Source organism: Anser cygnoides, chromosome 1 (assembly GCF_040182565.1).
Source record: "Anser cygnoides isolate HZ-2024a breed goose chromosome 1, Taihu_goose_T2T_genome, whole genome shotgun sequence".
NCBI classification, from domain to species: Eukaryota; Metazoa; Chordata; class Aves; order Anseriformes; family Anatidae; genus Anser; species Anser cygnoides.
Window position 1 is genome coordinate 13588701 of NC_089873.1, and position 22912 is coordinate 13611612.

The 22912-nt window shown below is 40.1% G+C and overlaps 1 protein-coding gene across 2 annotated transcripts in view; it reads right to left on the reverse strand.

The window, feature by feature from the left end:
- The window catches only part of RELN (reelin), a 293331-nt gene that overhangs the window by 4537 nt on the left and 265882 nt on the right, over positions 1–22912 (reverse strand). Inside the window, exons 48-64 of one of the 2 annotated variants that reach the window (XM_066986910.1) lie at positions 22571–22748; positions 21076–21269; positions 19770–20026; positions 18884–19038; positions 17731–17945; positions 16883–17060; positions 15967–16142; positions 13560–13666; positions 12912–13154; positions 12209–12384; positions 10486–10559; positions 9656–9817; positions 9150–9307; positions 8036–8255; positions 6836–7033; positions 6317–6415; positions 1345–1480 (exon numbers count right to left, since the gene is read on the reverse strand). In XM_066986910.1, the coding sequence (XP_066843011.1) occupies positions 1351–1480; positions 6317–6415; positions 6836–7033; positions 8036–8255; positions 9150–9307; positions 9656–9817; positions 10486–10559; positions 12209–12384; positions 12912–13154; positions 13560–13666; positions 15967–16142; positions 16883–17060; positions 17731–17945; positions 18884–19038; positions 19770–20026; positions 21076–21269; positions 22571–22748 (2920 nt within the window). In that variant the 3' untranslated portion in view covers positions 1345–1350. The remainder of the gene's footprint in view (positions 1–1344; positions 1481–6316; positions 6416–6835; positions 7034–8035; positions 8256–9149; positions 9308–9655; positions 9818–10485; positions 10560–12208; positions 12385–12911; positions 13155–13559; positions 13667–15966; positions 16143–16882; positions 17061–17730; positions 17946–18883; positions 19039–19769; positions 20027–21075; positions 21270–22570; positions 22749–22912) is intronic. The other variant, XM_048068408.2, reaches the window with a different exon arrangement.

The following is a 22912-nucleotide window of genomic DNA, read 5'->3' on the forward strand; positions in this document are numbered from 1 at the left end:
TTGCAAGTCCGTAATGGCCTGTCAGTGCACTGAGCCCTCTTCCTTTTCTGTCCATTCACTGAACCATCAGATGCAAAGCGCAGATCCAAAATAATTATCTGTGTATTGCTGATGAAGCAAACAGCAACAAAAGCAAATCCTAGGAGCAATTACTGCATAATCTATTCTACAGTTTTGGGTGCATTCATGGTAAAAAATAAATAGAAGATAATACTGCTCTAGTTTACATAGGAAACCCTACGCAACTTTTGAGTGGAGTCACTGGAGTTATACTGATTAGATGAAAACAATACGCAGTCAATATAGAAAAACAAAATTCTGTTTAGGGCATACTCAGTAAATATGTACAATAACGGTTTATGAGAAGAAGTCACTCTTAAGTAGACCATCTGGGTCTTTAGCAGACTGTTCTGACTATTGTATATTTCCAAAAGCATAGTTTGAAGTAAAATCTGTAATTTAAAATTGGTGAAAATAGAACATAACCAAATAGAATAAAAATATGCGGTAAAAAAAAGCAAGATATCTAATGTCACTTATTTTCATGTTTTTATTTCTGATTGATGGGAACATTGGGAACCAAATAGAAACAAAAATATTTAGATAACCAAACCAAACATGAACAAATCCTTAGAAAACAGCAAAGGCATGCTTCTCAGGACTAGGCTTTGGGTAAATTTTGTGGCTGAATTACAAATGCTTTGTAGGGGGGTTATGAGAAAAACGATGTGCTCTGACTGAAGTCCTCATGGCTTATATTAATGACAAACATTCTTTGGCTCCAGTGAGATGCCCACAGCTGAACCCACAGCTCAGTCACAGTGTTGACTAGCAGTATCTAATTGGGGCAGCACAAACCAGTGTAGTTACAAGAAACAAGAACTACCTGGCAAGCTCTTGCTGTGCATCCAAGAGGCATGCATGTCTATGCCAGCGTACGTATTCACTGACATATTCTACCCGGCTGTAGCTTCAGCTCTGTGGTCATTAATTACAGAAAAAAGTGGGAATTCCCATGTAGAGCTAAGAGTTTGCCCAAGCAGTGCCCTGGGTGCCCTCCACTCGCAGGTCTTATTGCACTGAAGGAGAAGGAAAAATGCTTCTGGCTGCAGCCTTAGTGAAGTTCCTGCTGTAGTACACGAGTGATGAACGTGTTCAGCTAAGCTTAACTTCCCCTGATACTCCCTGGGGCAGAGCTGCAGGACCAGGGCCCTAAAAAGTTCCCTGGCACATCTCCGAGAGTACAACGGATTTTCCACTGATCTGTCACTGACAAAACTTTGTGAAAGTACTGTAGCTGTAGCAGCAACATGTATTTGATATTGATTCAGGGAAAGTACTTACCTTATTCTAGTGTAAAACCAATGACAGCAAACAATGAAATACAACACAAGTTAGAAAATGCCTTTCAATGCATGCAGCACTGTGATTAGTCATAAAACCCTGATGAGGTTTAGAGGCAATATAGGACTTTTCATCTCTTTTGAAAATAAAAATTGAACAAATTATTTCCTGATATTTCAAATCAATGCTTATATTATTATTTTCTATAAAATTCAGCATGCACTTTTTAGAAACATAATAAACATGTCATAAAAGCACAGATTGCATCATATTAAATTTGGCATAAATGTTGCGAATATTCAGATAACTACCTAATGTTTGAACTATTTCTGTTCTTTATTATAACTATGTTTAGACTTTAATTTAAATGCATTTTTCAAATCATTGCTTTATAGTAAAAAGATATAGCAGATGAACATGCTTTTCCACATAAAAACTCTTTGCTAGAGCTAGGATATATAATTTGTATTTTCATGTTGCAAAGTACAGATGAACATTCTTTGCACCAAATGCAACCTAAGTTCCTCACTAAATCATTTGTGCCAAAAATGTGAGAATATCTTGACAATGAAGAGCATGGAGTGATGACTATGGAGGGATTTGTTCTGTTTTCCAACAATTAACCATAAAAAGTAAGGGGGGTAATACAACTGGCATTCCTGGTACAACTCAAATTCCCATGGATTACATTATGAATTTTGGGGTGCAAAGAAAGCAGCATCAGACCATTAGTATTCGGTTTATCATTGACCTCTAGTTCTCAGTACTTTCTAACAGAAATCAGATTTGGGAGGTCAGTGAGGGCCTGCTCTATACACAAAGAAATGGCAGTTCCAGGTGCACATGCAGAAAAGTGCGTGGTATCTGAGTAGCAGGCTGTGAACTCTACTTAGAGGGAGGAACGATGTGCAGATGAAATGCAGAGTTGGACATGGGCTGTTCTTAGGGCAGGAATATAGGGGCATTCAAAAAAGCACTCTTTCTTAAGTCTGGGGTAAAATATATATATATATTTTAATCCTAAGAAGAGCCACAGTCATGGAACATGTGAGAGTTGTACCCAAAGCTTTCTTTACAAATTGAGAGAAGAAATTTGGCACTAAAAAGGCACTAGCCTTAAAGGGACTGGACATCTTGATAACTACTATCCTCTCCCCATCCCATGACAGACATCAGCCATTGTTAAAAGAAGTTGGCAAGTGGTTAGTTGGCAAGACCGATTTAATGTATACCATATTCAAAGCAGGTGCTGCGTTTCACCTGCTGGAAAGAGGGGCTCAATTTGAGCACCACTTGCAGCTGCAGTACAGTGTTAACAACACTGCTTTTTAATGAGTGATTCGAATAAGTCATTAAAAAGAGAGGCGATTCTAAGAAACATACAAAAGCACCCTCCTGGCCTTTCTTATTACCATCATGTATTTTGCATGCGCAGATTATCTGTAGGTTATTTTTTTTCCTCCAGCAAAAAGGGAAACAAAGAAATTGCATCCTGAAAACATGTCTGCTGGTAAGAGGATGATGTCCCTTGACTCAGTCAATTAGACTGAACAGTGTTGTGACCTTGGCTATGTATCACTGTAGGCTTTATCTGTGCTATGACTCAGCAGCTGGGCTAATGACAGAACTAATTTCAAATCCTTGGATTGCTAAGAAGAGTTGAACCATGAAAACAGGTATTCACGTATTTTCCCTGGGGTGGACAGCCTCTGGGGAGGAATGTAATGGGTAGCAGAGACATTCCCCACATTGGGTGGGGAATGAAATCATGAAAAGCTTTAGCTGTGCTACACCCCTGCAGACCCGCTCTCCCTGCAGGCAGGTGATTTCCTTGCTTGCCTTCCTGCTCTGGCCCATATTCTGCTCAAGGAGAGCACTGCTGACTTGTCCTTGGGCTGAGGAGAGGCTGGCAGAGCACCTGGGTGTGCAGCTCTGCCCACCTCTGGGTCTGCAGACAGCCAAGCCGACAGGTAGCACCTAGAGGATTCAATAAAATGTTTGTGTTTCCTCCCCTACCCTGTGGGCTGACAGGATGAGACGTATGGAAAACCAGGAATTTCTCTGCACCCAGAACCACACCTCCTGGTATAGGTTGGCTCCTTGCTATAACGCCACACAGGTTAGAGGCTTGCCTGCTGAAGTGACGTGGGTACACAGAGCAGGAAAAAGTGTGAAAATCTAGGACGTCTGTGAGCAGGCTTTTAACAGGGCCAGAGAGGATAATGGGGATGGTAGCCAGGGTGGGCCGTATGTCTGTGATCATTAGCTGGAGTCTCTTTCAGGTGAAAGAGTGGCAGGGTTGTAAGAGCACAGAGTGCAGACTGTGTTAGACACAGACCATCAACAGCTCCTGGAGCCAGGGATGGCTGGAGTCATGGCTTTCTGAGACAAGGTCAGAGAGCCAGCAGGGATTATTTCCAACCTGAGAGTCACAGAGGTTTCCTAAAGTGTCTCTGCTTTGGGAAGAATAAGCCAAGGCAGAAACCTACTGACTCCCTATAAAATGAATGGAAAGTGGTAATTACATCATCCCACTGAATGATTTTATTTCAGGCCGTGACTCTCTGCTCTTTCTCTGGGAACATGGGTGGATGAGCACCCAAGGGACAGCGCCTCCTTGCCTCTTATGAAAGAGCTAACCCGGTGAGTTGGCTTACTTGCCCCAGGGGCAGGCAGGCTTTCTGTGCCTGACATTTCCAGCACCTTCATTTCTAACCCCCCCCCCTTTTTTTTTCTTCTCAGTTTAAATTGTATGGGGATTTACAGTAGGTGAAAGAAAATTTACAGTGGGTGAAAGAAAAGAGCAGACAATGAAGAAAAACATGTCCAGAAAGTACAGGATTGCTGACACATTGCTCCTACTCACAGGAGCTTTTCTTAGTATTTTAGGTACCTTCGGGCATCTGAAGGGCCCTTACACTGCTGCTGGGAGAGGCAGGCAGACAGGCAGTGTGGTCTGGGAGCTCAGGCTGCCTCTGTCTGCTATGGGGTGCTGAGCCTCTCTGCAGTTACACACTGGCCTTTCTAAGACGGTTCTTCTTCCTTGCCCACCTTCTTTGTCTTTCAACCATTGAAAATCCCGGGAAGTTCAGAGATTAAGGCCCACACTGGTCATTGGAAAATGTAAGAATATGAAGAATTAAATGTAAGTCCTATCCCTAGTATTCATAGTGCAGCTTAACACCTTGGTGGCCCTGGTGTGTGCAGGATGGCCTAGGGTTAGTGCTAACAGACACTGATCCAGGCTCCCTTCTGCATGCCTGGAAGTACTCCATGGCAATGTCACAGCATCTTCATCGTTTTACAGGTGAAGAAGTTGAAGTGCTGAGGGGTAAAGTGACCAGTGTGAAGTGGCAGAGCTGAAGGAAAACCCAGGCCGCCTGAGGGAGCATCTATGTACAAAGAAGAAGAGAAAGAAGGAGGCACTGCTTGCCCATCTGGTTCCTTCCCTAGGCAAGGTGTGATTGCCTGCTGTAGCATTTCTATTGCTTTTTCCATTCTAGTATAAAATGGATCTTGTGATTGAATTGTTACCACTTGACTTGTCTGTTTAGACCACAACTTGGCAAATCTCATTGTCCAAGAAGTTCTTCAGAATTCAGCCTAAGAATCCCTTTTTAAAAACTCATTCCTATTTGGATTGATGGGTAATAATAGTATGCTCTATTTTTTTCCCATCTGTTTTTTCTCTCTATTTTTTTTTTTTAAGTGAAAGGCAGAAAGAAATGTGAATATTTTATAGCTAGCCGTTCCCATTTCCGTGGTTTTCTAAACATTTCCTGCAGGTTTATGCTTTCATATCTTTATTGATGCAGCATCGTACAGCCACTGATGAACTAAGCCAGGAATCCCATCCATCCCTCTGTTCCTTCAAGCTTTAAGCTTAATGTTATGGAAGCAGAGCCCAGCAAGGTGTGTAAAAGCAGCAGAGCGTGTACAGTTACTCAGTGTTGGGACCAGTTTGGCTTGGGGTTGATATGAGTGCCATGCAAGCTGGTGCTGCTTGGTGGAAGGAAGAACAGGGCTAACTAGCAATCAGATAATCCACTTTGCTATTGTTACAAAACATTACTTGCAGTGTCTGTGATAATTCAGATTTAAAGACAGAAACCTTATAATTACACAGTCTGGATGTTATCCAAGCCTAATTTCTTCATTGTTGGTTTTTAAATTATTCAATAAAAGGAATGTTTGAACCTATCTATGGAGCAGGCACGCCTCTCTCTGCCAACCACTGTCAGCGATGAGTTCCCTCCCGTGAAGCCACTAGCATTTCACTTCTACTGGAACTAAATTGTTAGAGAAAAAGCAGGTCATCTCTTTGTGACGTAACACAGGAAAAAATGGGTTAGCTGCGTGCGAAACCCATCTCAATAATGGGAGAATCAAGAGGGTGAAGACACTTTACTTGGTAAAATCTTGACAAGGGGATGAATATAGAGCTCGGACCATAGGAACCTGATATAGTGAACCCTGTTTCTGAACAGTATCCTTCTTACTAAAAAAGGAAATGAATAAGGCATTAGTTGCTAATGCAAATTTTTCAGAGGCACAACAACATTACTCTGTGCAAAGAGCAATACAGCAGACACTTTTGTATCTTCAAAAGGACATAAATCAACTTTATATGGCAGCACAGCATTGAACAGAAATATCCTTTCTTATGTTCCAGCACAATATATTTCACAGTCATCGCTGCATTACAGGAACACACCAATACTTGGTGGTGATAAAGCCCCGCTTTCCCTCCTGTGTTTTTCCACGAGACAAAACACATAACCCTGCTGTGCTGCTTATTTCATGACCATCTTAACTGCTGCTGGTTGCTGCCAGGGCAAAGCATTAGCAAAGACTGATTTTCAAAGGTTTCCCTGGGCCAAAACGATTCTTACTGAGCTTAACACTCGTGCCATGCTGGAGGTATTTCAGTGCTTTCTGAGATGGGGTGGGATGAGGTGAAGCTGATACTCACAGGACGACTTCTACGTGGTCCAAAGCCCACTGATCATGACCTGTTCCATTGTGACGGGGCTGCCACCAGCGCAGTAAGACTCCTTTCATTCGTGCCTCCCTGTCGTCACAAACACAAGAGACTGTGAGAGCTCCAGACTATCAAAGTCTTGCACTTCTCTGTCTAACCCTCAACATGAACTGAGAGCAAAGCCAAAGCATTGTTTGTACACCCCAGCACATCAACATGCTATAAGCACAAAACCTTTAATGGTGAAAAATGCACACACAGAAGGACGAATTAAATACTTTTTTTTTTCCTCTTATCTTCCGAACAAGTATTCTGTTGGTATTTTTTTCCAAAAAATTTTCTGAAGACTACACTGTACATTTTTAATATCAGCCTTCCACTTAAGCTTCCTTCTTTGCCTACCTTCCTACCAACCTTTTGTTTTTCTTGCAGTGATGCAAAGATAAAGCCTTTCCTAGCAGAAATCTATCTTGTGCATTTAGAGGTAATGAAATGCGACTAGGTACTCACAGGGGAACATTATAAGACACTCTTTGGGCGTGTATGAAGTCCTTTGGCTGATGCTGTGCAATTACTTGCCATGTAATTCCATTATTTACACTGTATTGGAGGAGCACTGCCTTGTCTACCGTGTTAGGATCACTTAGATTGGTATTGCAACTGTCTGTTTGTGAAATGCTTCCAATTTGCAAAACAAACATGATTTTGCTGTAAAACACAGAGAGATAAGGTATTTTCAATATGCAAAAAGTATTAAACAAAGAACAGCACTTCCAGATTTATTGCAGTTATTACAAAAATTCAGGATTCTCAAGAATCAGTACTTTTAACAGGGCAAAATAAACTGTTCTCAAGTCTCTAAAACACAGCTCTCCTTTCAAACTAATAATTTACTATGCATAACATATTTCAATATATTTGAAGGCAATAGATACAATTTTACAATGTTTCTTCACAAAACTGAGATACATAAGCAGAATAAATATGCAAATGAGTGTATGAAAAGCTAAAAAGGGGCAAATAAAGGTTGAACAAAGAGTCTAAAAGATTTCTAATATTCTACCTAGGTGTTCAGGCAAGAAATGAAGTGTCTGATTTATATCTGGCCCAGCTGCTGATTCACCCTGTTTCTAATCATTTGTTTGACAGCTAAATACAAAACCAATCCAGAAAACTGTCACTCTCTTAAGGGTCAGCACAGGCTGGTCACATTTGTTTTTCTATGGCCATAGAGACTTAATAGATGAAAAAGATACTCCTGCTCATTGCCAGGTGAATATAATTTTATTTGACAACTGAAACAGAAAAATCAGTCCATAATTGCTAATAGCATCTTTACTCATGACTGCCATGGAGGCACATACAAACACGGGATTTGTCTTATCAGATCAGGCACTGGTCCAGACAGTCTGGTATCCACCCTTTGCCAATGGCTTCATCGTCAGTTCTGGCTTACTAGGCAGTGCTCTGTTGGGCATGATGAAAACATCTGACCTTTTCACCTGACATGGCTTCCTCCTCACTCTCCATCTCCCAAATGAAAGTCACAAAGCGTTCTGCCAACCCTAATGTTTATCTGCCAGCCACATCTGACTGCACGGTAGAGCCAAGTTAGTCCATCCTCTTCATGGCCCACATGGCTTCACATGCATAGGAATAATTTCATTTCTCATGAGCTGCTGAAAGAGCATTTTATGCTCACAGTATTACCTTGCTCGGGTGAGATCCAGAGGCTTAGTCACAGCTTGTCGTATCTGACATCCATTAAAATAGAGTGAATCTCCATGGGCATAGGGTGCCAGCTGTCCACATCCATTCCCTATCACTCCCCCCTGAATGGTTTCCCAGTTTATTTCAGTGACTCTTTCAGATTCAAAATTATCTTTAATATAACTGGGGAGATCGTGGCTAAAAACAGAGCAGTCATCACCTAGAAATGACACAGTGAAGTTATAAAACACACAAAAATCAAAAGAATTGGGAAAATTCAGTTACAGTCCATTGTAATTACATTCAAGTTACAGTATACAGTGTGACTACGGGCCCAGTATACAGTGTGACTACAGGCTGAATATGTTTCAGCAGATTGATTAATAGTGCACACATTGCTGTATAATATTCATTTTTATGAAATCAAGGCTGCCAGTCTATTATTTTTTACAGCAGTGTAACTTCAAATATTGCAACAAGGTTTCTCCTGTTTTACACTGGTGCCAACATGGGAAACCTCAAATTGGTGGTTGAAGGGAAATGCCTTTAAAACTGGGGAAGAATCTGATCTCATAAAGTTATGAGACTGTCCTGGAAGTCTCTAAACACTCCGGCTCCACTCCCACAGAGCACTTATAATTTCTTGAGGACACTCGGGTACCATTAGACATCTGCTCATCTGAATTGCAGCAGTAGAGCAGAACGGTCTGTTGTGATAGGGCACAGAACTGAATCCCTTGCAGGTGCCAGTCACCAATGTCTGGATCCCATGTACACGTCCCCTGGGAGTGGGAGTGACTGCACCATTGGAAGGAATACAGGGGTGAAAGCCGTGTCTGGGTAAGCGTGTAGCCACATCGTGCCTTCCATGAGGACTGAATGGACTATAAATACAGTGCCAGACAGCCGAGACTACTGATTCAACCCAGGAAGAGTAAAGGAAGGGAGTAGTTGTTACTTGCAGCCCTGCCAAATTATGAATTTATAGTCTGTTACTCAAGCATTCCAGTGATAAATGTAGACAGGATATATCACTCTGTCTATATCTTTTGTTTACTTTTGAGCTAGATTAGACTGTAGCAGATGTATAAGAAAGAAATTGAAAAAATGAAACCTTGATATCCTTCATCACAAATGCAAATGGCTCCAGTTGTGCAATATCCATGACCACTGCAGAGCTTAGGGCATGCTTCCCCAATGTACACGTGGTCGATTGCCCAGCTTTGTTTCTCTAGTTCTTCTCCTTTCTGAATCCACCTGAACTGAGTTGCACTGCAAATGTCAAAACCCAAATACGATGTTATGATATCTAGCAATTAAACACATTTGTACAGTGATGTTCAAATAGGCCAGTAGCAGATGAAATGAAAAATGTTGTATGCAAGAGCTGTGACTAATAACTAGAAAGACAGACCAAACCTGAATGGGTGGCTGTTACATTATCGGCAGTAGACACTTCTATTAACAAAAAGCTTTCTCAAAAATAATTAATTATGTATCAGATCTAAATCCAGCAATAAAGAAGCATTTTTAATTCACCAGTTGTTCCAAAGCTGACAGTGCCAGCAAGACAGCTGACATTTTACAGGCCCACAGTGAGCTGACCTTTTGGTAACCTACCTGGAAGAGACATGATCAGGCAGCTGGATAGTTATTCTTTTCCACATGGAGCTGTTGACAGAGTTATAGATGGTAGCTTCATGGAACTGAAATGGTGAGCAGCCAATGCTATTAGATGAGGAAGGAAGACAGTGTGTCTGAACGAGCTGCCATGAATCTGTCCTGTAGAAAACAACAAAAAAATATGTTCTTAGAACAACTGGAAGAATAATGAAAGGTAATCTCTAAAGTCACGGCATTGCCTGTCTTACTAAACAAAACCAATAGATTGTTAGTGATAGTTTCCATGCTTTGTAGCCACACATAGACAAGAGGTGAGAAGGTGAAACCCTGGTGCAGCCTTGGAAGACTTTCCATGCCCCATGTTTACCCACAAACATTTAAGCACAGAATATATCTTCACTTTTACAAATCATAATGCAATATTATACTACAGCACAGGAAACAGTGTTATTAATTTTTCTGTCAGTTACAGACCAAATCAGAATTAAGTAACCTCCGCTTGATTACAGTTTGGTCCTAAATGTACAGTCCTGTACCACTAAAACAACAGTTTCCTGTGAATGTGGCTTTCTGTGAGCACATTTTTAACAGGAACATGTTCATGATTGTAACTGCAAGCTCAATGCTATGAATCTGTCAGCATCTGGAATAAATTATAAAGAGAATTTACGGGAGTTATGTACACAAATCCCAGTGCTTGCAAACAGGATTTGTTCAGATCCTGTTACGAGATGAACATCAAAGTGAATGCTTTAATAAATAAAAGATTTTGAGGTTTTTAATTTCATACTATTTTTTTTAAGTCTATATATTCTGCTCTCATTTACCTTGCATCCTTAGTATACTCCAGCATCACAGAGTGGAGGTCGCCACAAGAAGTTGCCTCACAGCCAACCACGATCTATAGCATAAAGAAAATTGGCTGCTGTAACAAGTCAGGTAGACATTTAATGTGATATATGATGAAGTGCTGCTTTTTTTTTTTTTCTTTACAGGCTGTATAAAAAAGTTTGTCAACTTATATGTTGGAAAATAATTATCAAAAGAGGGTGGAAAACAAAAGACACAATACTTCAGGTACTGCTTTTACTTAATTTTACCTCATTGTTATTTTCAAACAGAATCCTGACACTAATTTCCTAAATTTGAAATTATATATCTAAAGAAATATTGTTTCCGAGGCACCAGGACGTGGAAGCTCCTCAGCGTTTCAGGAAGTGAAATACTGAGCTTTGTATTAATCACCTATGAAATTTATAACTCATAATGAAAAAATGTGGGTGTGAACTCAAGTCAATAAAATTTAACAACTGAATTATTCTGAATATCTAGAGCAATAAACATATTTGTGCCATGTTAGAATAGAAAGATTACCGTACTCAATATATAGTAGTGAATAGGTAACAAAAGCTAAATTTTAAGAATTTCAGCACCAAATGGTAGCCATGCACTACAGCTGAGTTCTTAGTTTAGAAATAAAATCCTTGCTGTGACTGGTGAAGAAAAAGGAGGAGAAAGTCTGGAGAAAAACACTTTGCAATGACAGCTCAGTAATACAAACAACTCAATGTTGATGGGTTATCTTAAATGTTGCCCTTAAAACAGAGGAAAAAGATGATAAGCTGGGCAAAATAAGCAGGTTGGAGGGTCTTGGCATGCAGTAGGAAATAGTATGTGAGACTTCTCTTTTATGTAATTCCTTTAGAGATGGCATGCTGTGTAAGTGGGGGAAGCAATGCTTTGAGGGAGTATATTAGTCAATATAAAATAGGCAACAATGTTGAGAAAAGGTGAAAATTTGATCAAAAATGGAAAAATCTGGAGCTGTCTTGTCAAAGAGAAGACCAAGAAAAAAAAAAAAACACAAAAAAACAAGGAAAGAGACAACTATTGTTATAACCTTGCTTTTATGTTTGTTCCTGGTTTATTTAAGACATAGTGATTGGGGAAGGGCCCATTTCTGGGAAGCAACTACAAAGGTATTTTCTTATTGCCAGCAACTACAAAGGTGTTTTCTTATTGCCTCTGTCTATTCAGAATTCCACTTTAACAAAGCAAAATATTCAGAAACGTTTCTCTGATTATTTAGATCACTTCCCATGACACAAGTAAGCAAAAGGGGTACTTCTACTATGAGCACTCCTGCATTTTCAATATGCCAGTTCTTTTCCAGCCCACATCTACCTTGCCTTTTCTGCTTATTCACTAGGTGAGGGAAATGGCATATTCTGCATGCCATGCATTCTCAACTTAGAAAATAATTCTTACTCTGTCTGACGATCCAGTAATTTCTGGAGAAAGGGATTAAACTGCCAATCTCTCTCAGTAACCCCCAAAGCATATAGACAGTCAGAAGAATTTGACATCTCACATTCATGCAACCTTTCAGGTTCCCGTTACCTACACTTGAAAATTTTCCTATATTTTAATATAAAATCATTATATATTCATCCAGTTGTGCTTCCTAGCTGGAAGAAGAAGAACTTCTGGAGAGAAATTAGATGATTTTTCATTACAAAATTTACTTTGTAGAGAGAGAACATTTCTTACTTTAAACTGCATCATGTATCCTGGTTGTATAATAAGCTCCCTGGAGGACAGGATGTTGTGTGTTTTGTCCTTTTTCTTATTTGGCCAGTAGAGATGGAACGATGGATTTCCACAGAACCCTGCAGTCCTGACTGCATTAGGGTAAAAACTCCAGTTTTCTTCATGAGAGGTGCCTTCTATTAACATGAGTTAAATACAATTATTGTATTGTCTCAGGAAACATCAAGGTTTAGTAATGAATCCACAGAATCACTAGATACAGTACTTTAGCGATATAAACACTAAATCTACACTAGCTGTTGTGACACACAATAAGTAAGCTACTAGCAGACATAGTATAAATATCAGCTCCAGACAGGTAATTAAAACGTTTAAATAATAGTATTTTTTAAAATATGATTAAATAAAACTTCCCTACCCAAGAATTTAAATGAAATGAGTTGGACTGAAAATAAAAAGCCTTCTTATAGATATGTCCATATATTTACACAAACATACCTAAATGTACTTGTGTATATATATATGCATATATATATACAGACATCTCCATTAGTAGCATGAAGAATTGAATAGAAACAGTACTAGTCTACAAAACACAAACTTTGCAATGTTAAAAAAGAAGAAAAAGTGTGCTTGCAAGCTCATAGGGCTTTTCTCAAATAAGATCATGGTATACAATAGAATAGCTGTCATAGCCTCTTACCATCATCAAATGTATCTACCAGCTGACTGGGGTTGATCTCTGCTCCCCCAATAAGTATGTTATCCAGAGCCCACTGTGCCCGATCTGGACCTGAAACCACGATCCCATTGCTGATGGTGAAAGGCTGCCACCACCTCAAGCGGGTTGTGTTGGTCAGAGCACGTTCGGGGAGCAGGATGTAGTCATGTCTGACTGAGATATATTTTTGGTAGTCCATCTCATGAAGCAAAGTCCAGCTTATCCCTAGAATGAAAAGACGCTGATTTAGTAATAAAAACAAGCTTAAGGTAGAATATTCTAAAAGATTTCAGGGAGACAGCAGGAAATCAGAAATAATAGCTATGTTCTCCCAATAGGCAAATCTTAACTTCTAAGGGTAGTTCGCAACTGTACTCATTACAAGAGCAATTTTGTAATTGTATAAAGCAATCAAATTGGCTAGAAGCCACTGATAACTAAAATCAAGGAGGGGGATTATTGAAAACTTTTCCTGAGCAATAGATGGAATTTTTAGATGGAGGAAGAACATTACAAGGACAAAAATACCTATCTTATTATTTTGGATTGTTATGATGACTTCTCAGATATTTATGATGCTTAAATACTGAATATGGCTGTAGTTTAGATGAAACTTCAAGATGTACTTGCCTCCATCAATGGAATAATCTAGCAGCACTCCCTCCTTTCTGCAAGTTGGTCTGTGGCATGTTGTCATGTTGTTTTCACTCCCAATTCTCCCCCAGTATTGTAGAAATCTAAGGGTAAATGTACAGGTTTACAACTGTTAAAGATCTGTACAGATCAAGAAGTTCCCTTTCTGTAAGCAGATATGCTGAAAATGCTCAAAATTTTTAAGCAAGTAACACTGATGTACAAGTAGAACAAAGGTTTCCAAAAACATTGCCTTATAATTCCCACTGGAACCTCATGAAATTCAACAAGGACAAATGCAATGTCCTCCTCGTGGGAGGGACTAACCCCCTGCTGTGGTACAGACTGGGACTGACTGGCCAAGAGCAGCTTTGCTAATTGCTTCCTGAGAGTCCTGGTGGAAAGGGGATTAAACATAATTTAACAAGGTGCCCTGGCAGCAATGAAGGACATAAAAAATGTTGATAAACTGAGGTAAAGTCATTGGAGGCCACCTAAATTGTCTGGGCTATAGCATGTGCCCTGAGAGGAGAGGCTGAGGGACCTAGGCTTGGTCAGCTTAAAGAAGATAAGACTTCAGGAGGATCTGACAGCAGCCTACAGGGAAGTCATCAGGAAGGCAGAGCAGAGCTTTGCTGTGGGGCATGGCAGGGACCAGGAGACAGTGGTTGTGCATTGAAACAAAGGAAGTTCTGACTGCATATAAAGGAAAAAAATATTACTCTGATGGTTAACTCAACACTCTCCTTGGAGTTTTTCAAGACTCAGAAGGACAAAGCCCTGAGCAGCCTGGTCTAAATTCACAGTTATCCCTGCTTTGAGAATGAGGTTGGGCTAGGGACCTCCTGAGGCCCCTTCCTACTTGAAAGGCTATGTGATCTGATGAATTTTTGCTGAAAAATAGAATTCTTTAAAGCCATTCAGCCAAGGGACAAAGATGCAGAAGTTGTCTTCTATGTGATGTCCTTAACTTGTCTAAACTGATGTTATTTCATTGCTCTCCAGTTAAGTCACCCTTTCTACCTCATGCAAATGGAACGGGTCTTGTATGGGCCCACAGGAGAGGCCGACCAGCAGAGGTGATGTTCTGAACTCAGTGGGAGACAACGCTAGTGCCTCAGGAGTGGAGCCAGTGGTGCACAGGTGACAGCAGTGTCTTGCCTCTTTGCAGGACAGGCATTGCTGCCTCTAGGATGTTCCTGGCGAAGGGGACCTGCTGCTTCACCGGGGCATGGAGGGCCATCCTTTCCACTGTGGCAGGGTGGGCCTTGGTCTACAACTCAACTAAAAGCATCAGTTTCTTGACAAACAAGACACAGTTGGTAGCTGAGTCCAAAAAACAGTAGGGAATGGAGACCTTTCTGACAGCAAGCATGGTGTTACTAGCCGTGCTAAGAGCACTGCAGCTTCCCCCACACCATTAGTTGCGCATCACCTTCCCCTGTTCACCACATCTCTAGGTCTGGCTCTGGCAGGGCATGAGGACTCCCCTGCTTCTCATTGCCACGTCAGATATACCTCTGGGAAACAGACATTTTTAAATGAAAAAAGCCACAGTTCCAACTTCACAATCTCCTCAAGCATGCTGTTTCCCATTTACTTTCATTTTTCAGTGGGAATCTGTCTGAGAAAAGCTAGTCATGTGTGTAAATGCTGACAAGACCAAGCACTGCAGGGAGGTATTCTCACGTCTCAGGCCTCTGGTGTAATCAGTGGTGAGATGCAGAGAGCACCAGAGGGTGATTCTGAGTGGAGATTGTCCTTGGATGCCACCACTTCCCCTTAGACTCCTTTCACCTCTAATGATGTGGGGGACTCAGGGAAGCTAGACTCCATGCTGTTCACCTCTTGCTTTGGCCACAGTGGCTCACAGATCCCATCAGGGAGAATTTCTGCCAAACACATCCTTATGGCCTCTACCACCAGTGACAGCTATCTCAACTGTTATGTTACCTCACCCCTGTCTTCTGGGTCTACACTTGGGGGTGTAAATATCTCCCTGTGTTACCAATCCACCAAGAACTATCATATATTCAGAGAACCTCATGCTTTCCGCCAACTTGTTTTTCAGTGAAAAGAAGTTTCTGTGGCAATTCTGGAATATTAAATGATTCCCACTCACTTCTCCAAAAATCCTCAGAAAATCCTCCAGTGAGACACTGGAGGACCCAAATGTACTGAAGAACATCTCCGAAATGCTGCAACCATCCTCCCTGAGTGCCATGCAAACCTTTGCTCCATTGGACATTGTAGCAAATTAAATCATAATCTAATTAGTGTCTACCTGAGATAACGCTCTGCTTGTGGTGGCTTAGGAATTCTTTGAGCTACAAGCTGTATTGCCTGCTGCTTTGTGAGCATTTAACAGAGTTCCCCATTGAAATGACATGGTAACATGACATACTTTGCACCCCGCAGGTCCAGATCTTGCGTGACAGCCTGTCTCACGGTAGCACCTCCAAAATAGAGAGTTGTGTCTTCTGCTAGAATCCCACACTCAGTACAAGTACTTCCTCCTTCTAAGGACATCCATAAATCTGGTTTAATTTCTTCATTGTCAAAGCGCTCTTTCAGGAAAGTCTGTAATGAAGGTGTTTAACATAAAGCACAAGTAATTATGATCGTAAGCCTTTCTGATGGCCAGAGCTGGAACTGATCTTCTAAATGTATTTGAAAGACTCACAAACACTGTAAAGATTATTTCTTTTTCCTAGGATTAATGAACATAGATGAACTGGATTGGCTAAATATGGAAATATTTTAGGGCTAGATTTTAACATATTTGGGAGGCAATCCAGTACATTAGAGTTTCCATGTGCAAATGAATGGGTCTAATTCATAACTATGGTCATCCAAGACTATGTAACACCACTCCACATATCCAGTGTGTATGGTAGATATTATTATTTTATAATTTCTCCCCAGCAAAACTTGTACTGTGGTGAAATTTCAAGATTTTTCTTGTATTCATTGCTTCAATAAGCTCTAACATGATAAAGACAATCCTTCTACAGGTCTTGATCAATGATCATGTGTGCAAGGATGAATTCTGTCTAATGATAATCTAAAGATGAACAGTGAACCTTATCACAGCTTTATTGGGCAGTGTTATTTGAAAATGAACAAAATAGTTCTTGGATACTGTAGTACTGTAGTTTTGTTAAAAATGATAAAAGGACTGAAAGTGGATTTGAGTATCTTCAGACTGTCATGAATCAAAGCTAATTTTCCAGTGCGATTCTCTCTCTCCCTTTCCCTTTTTTTCATTCTCAGCCAAAAACATGTCAAAATTCACTCTTTAAAACATGCAGTAAAATTACCTTCAGTGTTTGGGTCAGATAGCAGTTTGGACCCGAGTATCCAGGATCACAGATGCATTGCTCTTTGAGGCAGTCTCCATGACCTCTACAATTTTCCAGACAACCAGGGCCCAGATAGAAATTATCAATGGCCCACTGCATATCTGAGTATTTCTGATAGAACCGAAACCTCACGGGACTACACGTACAGAAACAAAGAAAACCAGACAGATATGTATGAAACAACTTTGCTCAAATGAAAACAGGTAGGTGAAATACAATATACTTATGACTGTACTATCCTCCAACCTTCCACAAGTAATATATATCAGTCTCTGTTGAAATTGATTTTATGACATATCCATATCTTCTTCACAAATGTACTATTGGTCACATATGGATGGATTTTGGTCACTGTGGAAGCTGGAAAAATCTATCCTGGCTTCTTGAGAAAGAATTTCATTTATGGTTATAATTTCTTTGCAAATTACTCAAAGAATATAAGAGATTTTCCTTTTTGCAAAAAAAAAAAAAAATAGTTTGCATATGTGTGGACTACTGCAGACAGCAAGGGTAAGTTTTCCACTCAGTAAGGTCATAAATTTACTCCCTAATTGAACACAGCTGCCTGAACAGAGCAGAACATGCTGTACTGGAGCAGACTGCAGAGAAGCAAGAATAACTGCCATTTGTTCAGACCAAGAGTCATGATCAATCTTGATAGGAAATAAAATCATACAGTGAATGATAAACATAAACATTGCAAGATGCACTTTCTTGAAAGAAAATGAATAGGCAGATGTGTTTCCTGTTGTGTTTTTTGGGACGTGCTGAATCCAAGACAAAACAAGCAGTGAACTCATACTTACTTGCCCACGAGGTTTTCAGGCAGTGAGTAAGTTACTCTTTTCCACCCTTTTGTGGGAAAGAAAACAGATGGCTGTGAAACACTCCCAGAACATTTTGGATCAGCTGGTAAACACTGAGGTACTAAATAATTCCAGCTAACACCAAAGTCAGTGGAGTACTGCACATGGACCTGATTTTGTGCAAGTTTTTCCGAGGTTTTACATCCAACGGAAACCTAATAAAGAAGAGAGCATAAGTAAATTAGAATTAATTGTGGTGGTGATTAGAGTTTAAAAAATGTTTGAACCTGAAAACTGACGGCTGATTTTTGCTCGAAATCATGTCAGTAACAGTGTTTGTATGGTACCGGTCATCTGCAGATCTCATCCCAAGATTTCCAAGACTGAGAACAGTCACCATATTCAGAGTTTCAGCTTTCTTCTAGCTAGATCACCTCTCTGGATATCCAGGTTTTGTCACTCGTGCCTGTACCCTATAACTGATAAAGCTGTTTTCCTCTTCCACACAACCTAATATTTGGGCATTTCAGGGGAGGCCAACCCGGTCAGTTTTGTCCAGTGGACCTTCTTTATAGGAGAATTGTGCGAAAAGCTCTTACAACTTCCGTATACTGCTGGATTATTTCTTCATTTTAGGTAAAGGGTTGTATGAAATGTGGTTGATTACAGGTTTGATGTGAATGCATGCCCACACAGATGAGGTGTGGCCATTTTTGAGCTGCTTTCCCTTCACCAAACATCTGTAACAAAATAGGCACCTTATATATATATTTAATATTCTTTATATTATTATTTATAAATATATATTATATAAATTATATATAAACATATATTTATAAATATATTATTTATATATTTAATATTCTTCCTATATCCTATATATATATATACTATATATTCTTCCTATCCATATATGATGTCCATACAACTTCTGTGCTGGAGAAGAGTGTGTCACCTCTGAGAATGGCCCGCAGTGTTAAAGCTGACCAGCAAGTTGTAGGTGAGACAAATAAATACAGCCTAATAACAACACTTTTCCCTGCAAAGAATGGTTTATGCACAGTCATAGACATCATCATAGCTCTTGAAAAATCAGCTTAGAATTGGAGCAAAATGGGTTTTAGAATAATTATGTAGAAGACAGGGATTTTACCTTGAATTGCATAATCCAGCCTTCTGTTGGAGTCAGGTCATGGGTGACTGCATAAACCTCTCTGCCATCATGGCTCCCACAGATCATGACACCATCAGGAGACTCACAAAACCTCTCAATTGAGCAGTCATCATGGAATAACCAGTGTTCATTCACTTGAAAATAAATGGGAACGTAATTTTCAGTGACAACATAAGGTACAGAAAACAGTCACAAAGTAGTGTTAACCATTAAAGGTATTTTATTTTTCAGCCTACATTAGAATTATTTAGTATTACTCCTCAGAATGTAAATACCCCATCTTTCCCATGTACATATTTATTACATTTATTGCTCAAAGCACCTCTTACTACTTTCTTACGTAAACATTATAACATTATTTTTTAATGTTCAAGAAGTAAGGCCCTGAGGTTTATTCAAAATATAAACTTCTCTTGCACTGGCTGTTTTAAAAGAATTTTCTTAAGGATGTTGACTACATGTCTGCACAAAGTATACCCCAGCACTATGACTTGCTAAGCCTTGTGAACATTCAGAAATACTTCCTCCTCTACAAAATTTATTTGTAAAATGTAACTTAACTTCCCTAATGGATATTTAAAGAAATTAACAAACAGAAAACAAACCAGTTAAGAACCCTGCTTAGAATAACCTTTGAAGATAAATTCATCTTCTAAGTAAATTCACTCAGTAAAAAAATGAAAAGTTACATTGCACATTTTCATTTTGCATTTTGTGAACTAAAATAATAAGCAAGGACACCGGTAGTGATGGGACTGTCTATGACATCCATCACAGTGAGACAAGGATTCAGAGGTGCAGCAAGATTTAGAAGTCACTGCACTGACTTCTTGCCCTTTAATTCAGACCCATGTAAAACCTTTACCTGTAGTTTTGTCTTCCATAAACATGTCAAAGGCGATCCTCCCAACGGGCCCTGCATCGGCAGGGGAGCGCTCATGCTGTGGCAGGGGAGCACTGCTGAAGGTGTCAAGCATCACAGTCCTCTGGTCAGCTGAGCCAGAGATCAAGACATTGTCGATAGCCCAGTCGTTCTGGTCCAGACCATCATGTTTAGGTTGCCACCAGCGGAAGCGTGTCCCAATGGTTTTGGCATCGTAGGGAAGGAGGATGTTCACAAAACTGAAATACAACACGGAAGTTAGTTATAGGAAACCCACAAGAGGAGGACACTTCTCAATGCTCTGCACCAAATATTTTGACCAGGTTCACTTCTGTTGTCTCCTAGAGCAGGTGCAAATTGGGAAGGCAGAGAAAGGTTAGGTGATTTAGCCTACATTTTCCCATGGGAGATTGCCAAAACAAAGCCCTTTTTGATCACTCCCAACGTTATCCCCTGCACAGGTGCTCAGAGTAAGGTGGGGAGGGTCAGCAGCCAGACTGGCAAGGTTTGAGCAATCCCACATGCTCAAACCATGATTTAAGAGTTTTGCAAGAGATTGCATTTAACAAAATGCAATCATCTAGACTACTAGGGTATGACCACAATGTCCTAATTAGGAAAATGCTAAGAAGGGAAATGTTGAAGTAAAATTAAGTTTAATAATTTCAACCTGGAGCAGATAGCAATATTCTGGTACAATGTTCTTATTTCCCTTACAACAGTAGTCAATAGTACACATAAATCACTGGACCAATTAAAATGCTAATGATTTATTTGTGCATTCAAATAAAATATCAAGTAATGGGTCCTTCCCAGCCCCCTTTTCTATGAGTCTTTTAAACTAATAAATGAGGAAGAGGTCACCCACATCTATACTGGTTTGAACTTCACAAATGTCCTAAAATTGGGTTTGAGTTTAGTGTAGGCCTTTTGACGGATATCTGCAGAAATTCATTTCCTCCACTGTTTTCTAACAAGTTCAAGTGGTGAATTTCTGCTCTTGTCAGTAATGAACTAGATTGCAAATGAAAGTATCTTCAAGACCTGGATGGACATTATTGCGGTAGCTGTCTTCCTATATTTCTGGCCTTGCGGCTGAACAAATGCTGATGCTCAAACACATACTCTAAAGCCATTCATAAATGCTCGCAGGACTGGACAGGCCGAACTCTTAAAGATCTGACATCCAAACTACAGCAGCAATAAATCAGAGAGGTTGTTATGAAACAATATAGAACACTTGACCTAGTACAGGAAATTATATATGCAGAAGAAGGTATTTACAAACCCCGGTTTGCTGAATTGGTCATAGAAAATTTCCATTAAGAGGCTCCAGGTAATTCCACCATTCACAGAATACTCCAGCAGTACTCCTTGGTTGCGGTTATTGGGAGTTATCAGACATCCATACATGAAATAAAACTGGATGAATTCTGCATTGGTGAGGTTCAAGTCAACTGTAACTAACGTACGGCTGCAGCCCTTAAAAGTAATGAAAAATTATGTTGGCTGGTGCTGTCTGGCAAAACTTATGAACATAAAAATTGGTAGATTATGCAGTCACTACTAATAAAGCTTCATGTTGTAAAACCTTCAAAACAGTACAACTTCTACAAATTATAATAAAAGTAAAGCTACAACAGAGCAATAAATGACTTTCTCTGAGAATAGTTTCAGTTATGTTCCATCTTGAAAATACATACGTTGGTGCTTGACCTACAGCTTTATAAAATTAAGCATCAAGAATGACTTCACCTTTATGCTGAATACAAGAGTTACAAAAATCCACACCTCCAGTGTGCAACACTAGGTTCTCCATGCAGAGTTAATGATTCACTGATTATGTGCTAATCGTTCAGTTTATGCAAACCATCGAATGGCACAACAATTTTAATTTGTGTGCTTTCCCATAATTCCTGCTTAGTCTGTTAATTAGTGGTTCCTACTTAGTCCTACTGGAAGGAAGTAGAAATGTAAATGTTTCTGTCAATTTATTTTAGAAAACTTGCATAGTTTGAACTAGTTCCCTTGCGTGAAAGATTTATATAAGCACAAGTTTTATGTTTCTAAAATAATATTTTGTCATTTTTATAACCCTGAGGCTACCTAGAGCACACTGTAATTCAGCAGCAGTTGGGCTTACACAGCTATGTGTGTAGCTAAAACACAAGCAATTTTACTCTAAGCTAACACTGAAAAAAAAAACCGCTACAAACCAACCAACCAACCAACCAAACAAAACCAACAAAGAAATACCTGAAGGATAAGTCTACACATGGCCATATTTTCAAGGAGCAAGTGCACGTTATACACATGCAAGTGCCTAGTTATTAATTTACCTCTGTGGGCTGATTAGAAGCTGCACCAAACTGCAGTCTCTGTGGACATTGTAAGAGCTATGAAGAGGCTATTATCAGAGGGTGGGTCTGAATGTCTACATACTTCAACTGTGCTTTGATCTATCAGCTCCACCTCCAAAGGCCCCACCACTGCTGCTTTCAGGAGGCCTCTGCAGCATTACTAATTTCCTGGCTGCAGCATAGCCAGGATCATGGTATCTGCTTTCCTGGAGTGTATCTGGCCGGCACCAGGCTGTAGGACCCACCTGACTTTTGTCCTTCAGCTAACCAAAGGATATATATTATATAGACAGGTAGATGTAGATATGTTTTGTGTTTACTGTGCTAATATTTTTTTAGCATGTTGCAATTCATTTAACTTTTAAAATCAGTCCTGCTTATACTGTCAAAAAGAGCAAGGCAGCCTCCGTGCCGAACACCAACCCCGCTGAAGTGAAGAGCCATCCCCGAGGCCACCGCTCCACAGACGGTGCTCAGCTTGCCCCCGTTCACTGTCAGCCAGTTCTGGCTCGACGGTGAGCGATTGAAGTTATCCTTCAGTTGTGTCGGAAGTGGGGTCTCTGGCTCATCACAGTAGAGCCCCCCCCAGTGCTCATCGCAGCTGTAGAGGAAAACAAATGCAAAATTCAGCTGGCAAAGTCCCTGCACAGAGATTTAATCAGTGCCACGTTATCCCACATCAAGGTGCCGTGTTATTCCATACAGAGACCGTCTGCATCATTTACTAGTGCACAACTGGCATATGGGGATCTCAAACATCTGCCA